The following is a 5431-nucleotide window of genomic DNA, read 5'->3' on the forward strand; positions in this document are numbered from 1 at the left end:
CACCAACACACAGGCCGCTTCCGTGTACTCGCTGCCGGCCTACAGCCCCCAGCCGGCCTTCTTCCCCGAGGCCGCCTCCCCGGTCAGCGCATCCCCGGTGCCCACGGGCGTCCCCGTCTCTCCAAAGCAAGAGGTGGCCTCCACGGCGTATTTGGTGGCACCGCGGCCCAAGTTCTCGGCCAAGAAGAGTGGCGTCACAGCGCAGGTGTGGAAACCCTCGATCGCGGAAGGGTAATCTGTGGCGGACGCCTGGTGTCCTCTTTGCTTGAAGCGATGGTTTGCAGTGTTACTTGCATCCCCGGAATGCTTAGCGAGTCCTCCACTTACTTAATTTCAGACGCCGCCTCCCACTGTGGGTCCAAGGAGCACCATAGGGTCAATGAGTCCAACACCCAACTCAGATGGACTGCAGCCAGTTCGATCCTGTTTGCGCACTTAAATCCGGGGCACCCCCCATAGCCACCTGCCGTGATATTAAGCAAGCAGGTCCTTAGGGTGCGTGTGTTAGCTGAGACAGGCAGTGGTCAGTGGCCAGCGTGATCACCCACCTGCGCCCGGCCCTGCTCCGGGGCGAAGGGCTCGAGTCACCAGCACACGGCACACGCTGACGGCGGTTTCTTTTTGAAGTAGTGTTTTATCTCTGTTACTAGTGTTTAGGGGTAAGGAATGTACCGAGGGCAGGATCAGCTCCGGTCCCCACCTCGGCCACCTGGGCGAACTGCGGAGAAGTCCTGGGACTGTTGGCAGGTGCAGGGTTGGTTAGGGGTGAGAGGAGGGCCCTGGTCACTGTTGAGCAGGGCGGTGTATTCGCTTCCTTGCCAGGTGTCGGACACATGGAGACGGGATGGGGAGAGGGGTGGCGGAGAATGATCACCGCCCTTCGCCAGCGATTCCCACCGCCCCCATCACTCGGGAGACTAAGCGAGCACACCCCCGGGGTTTGCCGGGGTGGAGGCAGGCCGTGGAGGAAGGTAGGCAGATGGGCGGGCCTCGGATGCAGGTCCACGTGACAGGTGTCTTCCAGAGACCACGTGACTGGAGAGAGGGTGCTGGTGGCGCAGCAGGACTGGTGTGTGGAGGCCAGAGGGTGAGTGCACCCCGAGATCAGCACCATTTCCCAGTGACCTCACCGCCTTCTTTTTCCTGTGTTTCTTTGCCTTTTTTGACAACTGCTCCTCCCACTGTGCCTTGCGGCTCTAATCTCGCACCTTCACGGTATGATTTACCTCTGACGGACCAGGAGGATTCCAACAAGGTTACCTTGCGGGTAGGGATTGCTCACACCCTGCCCTCGCCCAGCTGGCCGCGGAGTCGGCCACGTGACTGACAGGAACCTGAAGACCTTGCTCATAGCTATTTTAAGTCTGAGGCTGAGCAACGTTGGAAAGTATTCAGCGTGAATTCGGGTAGATCACAGAGCACTTTTGGCGGCTCCGGGGGAACATCACCCCACACGGGGGGAGACGCGGTAGAGACGCTCAGGAAGACGTGTCTGGGTGCAGGGACGAGGCCCCACTGTGACCCGCGAGGATGTCTGCGCGCCTTTGCTCTGCTGTCACCGCTGCCCGCTCTCTTTCCCACCATCTTATTAAAATGTTACTTTCTTCTTCACCTGCTCAATGTCTGTTTTTCAACATCTTCCCTCTCCGAGCTGCTCTGACCTGTGCTATTTCTCTGATAATGCTCCCCAAACATCTGCATTTCCTTTATTTCTTATTGATTTCAGAGAGGGAGGGAGAGAGAAACGTCAGTGATGAGAGAGAATCATGGATCGGCTGCCTCCTGCACGCCCCCTACTGGGGATCCATCCCACAACCCGGGCATGGAATGTGACCCCCTGGTTCACAGGCGGATGCCCAACCACTGAGCCACTGCACTTCCCTTTTGCGAGCATGTCCATTTCCCCGTAAAACTGCAAGCCTTGGGTGTTTCTGAGACACACCTCCCAGAGGAGACCTACATCAGCTGCGAACAGTAGGCCCTTCTCCTGCCTTCCTTCTGGAACATCTCCCAGGCCTTTGGGGGGCAGTGTACGCAGAGGCTACAAACACAGGTACAGCTGGGGCTCTCGCGTGCCCTTTTGGGAAACCAGTGAGAAGAGGAATGCAGGATGAAGGAGGATGATCTGCCCTTTACAGAATGCTGCCGTCTGTGTTTCCTCTTCCCGCACAGGAAGTCTGGTGAATGCTGTGCATTTTGCATTCTAGACGGGATCTGCCCTTTACAGAACGCTGCCGTCTGTGTTTCCTCTTCCCCACACAGGAAGTCTGGTGAATGCTGTGCATTTTGCATTCTTTCCTAATAGAACAACCAAAAAAGGCTGCTTAGGGCCGAGCCGGCGAGGAGATGGTTTTAGCCCTCGCATTCCTCACATAGCGTGCAGAGAACGGCGTGAGTCAGCGGGAGGATCATGGGCCACCAGGCAGTCAACTGGAGATCCTCGTTCAAGAGTAGCCGGTGTCTGAAGTCCTCCCAGGTGCCCAGGGGCCTGCGGTTTGCAGGCAGGAGAAGTGCCCTCGGTCCACTTCCTGTTGGACAGGTGGTGACCTCAGCAGAGCCCTTTTTGGGGTCCATGACTAACGCCACACGAGCCTGACTGGGACTGTCATGGCTCCCAAAAAGCTTCTGAGGCACATGCCAGGCAGGTGGGCAAGGCAGCCCAGCTCCCCTGGCCCTGGGCATTGTGCCATCTGGGTAGCACCTGCCCCACCCGGGGAAGAGGCCCACCCCCGCCCCGCAGGTGGGCAGTGTGAGCCAGAGGCCGAGCCTGCTCCCTGGAGCCAGAGAGGCACCCTCTGCCTTTTCTCCCGACCAGGGCCCCTGGGAGCCTGCCTGTGGGGCAAGCGGCCGGGCCACCGATGGGGGAGCCATGGCCAGGGCGCCAGCAGGGCAAGGGGAGACCGAGGGTGCAGGGACTTAGCTTCCCTCCCCGGCACCCTCTGCCGCTGGGTGGTGGTGGCTGGTGGTGCCGGCAGGTGTGGGCTGTGCTGGCCGGTTGCGGGGTTGGAGGAGGCAGTTTGTGTTAGTTTTGTCACCTTGCCTCTCTCCTTTGGCCCCTTTTAGCAGAGTGTAGGCGCGGCTCCTGCGAATCAGCTTTTCACCATCAGCACCACAGCGCCTGTGATGTGAGGCCGGGGAAGAGGCCCACCCCCGCCCCGCAGGTGGGCAGTGTGAGCCAGAGGCCGAGCCTGCTCCCTGGAGCCAGAGAGGCGCCCTCTGCCTTTCCCTCCCGACTAGGCCCTGGGAGCCTACGGACGGAGGAGCTGTGGCCAGGGTGCCAGCAAGGCAGGGGGAGACCGAGGGCGCAGGGGCTCAGCTTCCCTCCCTGGCACCCTCTGCCGCTGGGTGGTGGTGGCTGGTGGTGGCGGCAGGTGTGGGCTGTGCTGGCCGGTTGCGGGGTTGGAGGAGGCAGTTTGTGTTAGTTTGGGCACCTTGCCTCTCTCCTTTGGCCCCTTTTAGCAGAGTGTAGGCGCGGCTTCTGCGAATCAGCTTTTCACCGTTAGCACCACAGCGCCTGTGACCGACGGGGTGCCTGTGATGTGAGGTACCTGTGTGCCCACCCCCAGGAGCGCACGCGCAGTTACAGGCCCTGCAGTGTCAGCACGAGGTGGCCACAGCGCTGAATCCCGCAGGACCCTATGTGAACCCCTCTCCGCGGGTTCCCACACCGCCTCAAGCCTCCCTTCCATCCGCCACGCTCGAACCCTGGGTGTTCCGGTCTTATGGGGGGGAGGGAAGCAGGTTAGCACAGAGCTGGGGAGACAGGAGCTGAGGACTACCACTCTGATCTTAGCACAGTAATGATTTTATTTCTGATATTTCAGTAACAGGCATGTTTTTGTTCTGAGAGAGGGAAGAACGCACCGTGTCTGCACTGTGACTGTTCACTGATGGTATGACCCGCACACTTTTAGGAATATGTTTAATCACTCGCATCTGGGCTGTCCTCCCAGAGCACGTGCAAGTCTGTACTTTAAAATATATCCAGCCTGATCGTTCTCGGTAGCGTCTCCCTCATTTAACCGTCACAAGACGCCCTCACTGTGCCCGTAGGAAGAGTGGCCTGCGTGACAAGTGGCGTGAACGTGAGCCAGGCTCTGTCACGCCTGGAGCGCGGGGCCCCTGCGGGGGCGGTGAGTTCCGCGGACAGTGTCTGCTCCTGCAGCCTCAGGTCTAGCTGCTCGCAAGTCACGTCTGAGATGTCGGAACCAGGGGTTCACACTGAAGGGGGACCCTGTCCTGGCTGGGTTCTCAGTGGGAATCCTTGGCGGTCGCTTTGCAGTGACCAGCGTCCCAATCCCTGACTCTGGAACTGTCAGTGACGCCTCTGAGCACACGAGGCCCACGGCCGTTGTCTCCAAGTGGTCTCTTCCCCGAAGAGGGCCTAGCGGGTTCCGACCTCAGGCACCTGCCCGCACGGCTGGGACCCCGGGCTGGGACCCTGGGATGGGCGGGCAGGGCCCAGGTGACCACCACCAAGAACGATTGTTTTCTGAAAAGCTAAATGCTCACGCCGCTCCCAGAGGGGAGCCCTGGGCTGCGAGGCTGTTCCCTGAAGTCAGGGCTGTTGAGTTTGTGTTGAAAGTTGTTAAGAGTTCATGAGAAACACAGGCGCATTCTGAGACCCCAACTCTATTCCCAGAGACACTGACCCTGCGGGTCCCCTGGCTGCCCCTTAGTGTGGACTCTGGGGACGCAGACCCAGCCGCTCCAGAGCCGCGGAGCCAGCAGCCGGCATTCTGGGAAGTTCTCTGACTTCCCACCAGAGCTGGCCGAGGGCCAGCGCCAGCCTGGAGATTCCCACGGGGACGGACACCAGGCAGAGTTGCCGAGAGCGGCCCATCTCTGTTCCCCTTTCTGATTGACTTGTTGAAATGAAGTGTGAAACCCGGGCTGTCCTATGGGGCGTGGGGAACAAGAGAGCCAGCGTCCGGGGGGCGTAGCAGAACCCCCTCTCCTCGCTGACATCAGGGACAGTTTCTTCAATTTTCAAAAAGTCACGCCTCCACGGTTTGCACATTTGTACACTAAGTTCCCATTCGGCACTTGGAAATCACAGAACTTACTGCTCAGAGGCCGCCAGATGCAGAGAAGTTTAATTAAACATTTTAATACCACAGCCTGCCTGGCCTGTCTCACTCCTGGCTCCAAGGCTGCCCGGCTGGCGAGGTGGGTCTCAGGGTTAAGGAGAGCCGGCGAGGCTTCCCGGGCTCCTGTCATTTAAATGACTTTCTGTTTTGACACATAGGATTTCTTAGCTTTTTCCCTTTACTTTCTTGGTCCTGAATGTTGGCCGTGTTCTTGGCGTGTTGACCTAAAGCACGTGCTTTATGATGTGTAGTACACACTCAGGGTCCCCAATGAAATCAACCCCTGGGACCCACGGCCCAGCCCCCACCCCCGCCTGGCCCCCCTCCCCACTGGTGAGAAC

The 5431-nt window shown here is 59.4% G+C and overlaps 1 protein-coding gene across 1 annotated transcript in view; it reads left to right on the plus strand.

Annotated features, from left to right (window-relative positions):
• SYNPO2 (synaptopodin 2) overlaps nucleotides 1–5431 on the plus strand; it is a 41873-nt gene that overhangs the window by 11915 nt on the left and 24527 nt on the right. Inside the window, exon 5 of the mRNA XM_014532163.1 lies at nucleotides 8–205. Coding sequence (XP_014387649.1) covers nucleotides 8–205 — 198 coding nt within the window. The remainder of the gene's footprint in view (nucleotides 1–7; nucleotides 206–5431) is intronic.

The sequence above is a fragment of the Myotis brandtii genome, unplaced genomic scaffold (assembly GCF_000412655.1).
Source record: "Myotis brandtii unplaced genomic scaffold, ASM41265v1 scaffold853, whole genome shotgun sequence".
Lineage (NCBI taxonomy): Eukaryota > Metazoa > Chordata > Mammalia > Chiroptera > Vespertilionidae > Myotis > Myotis brandtii.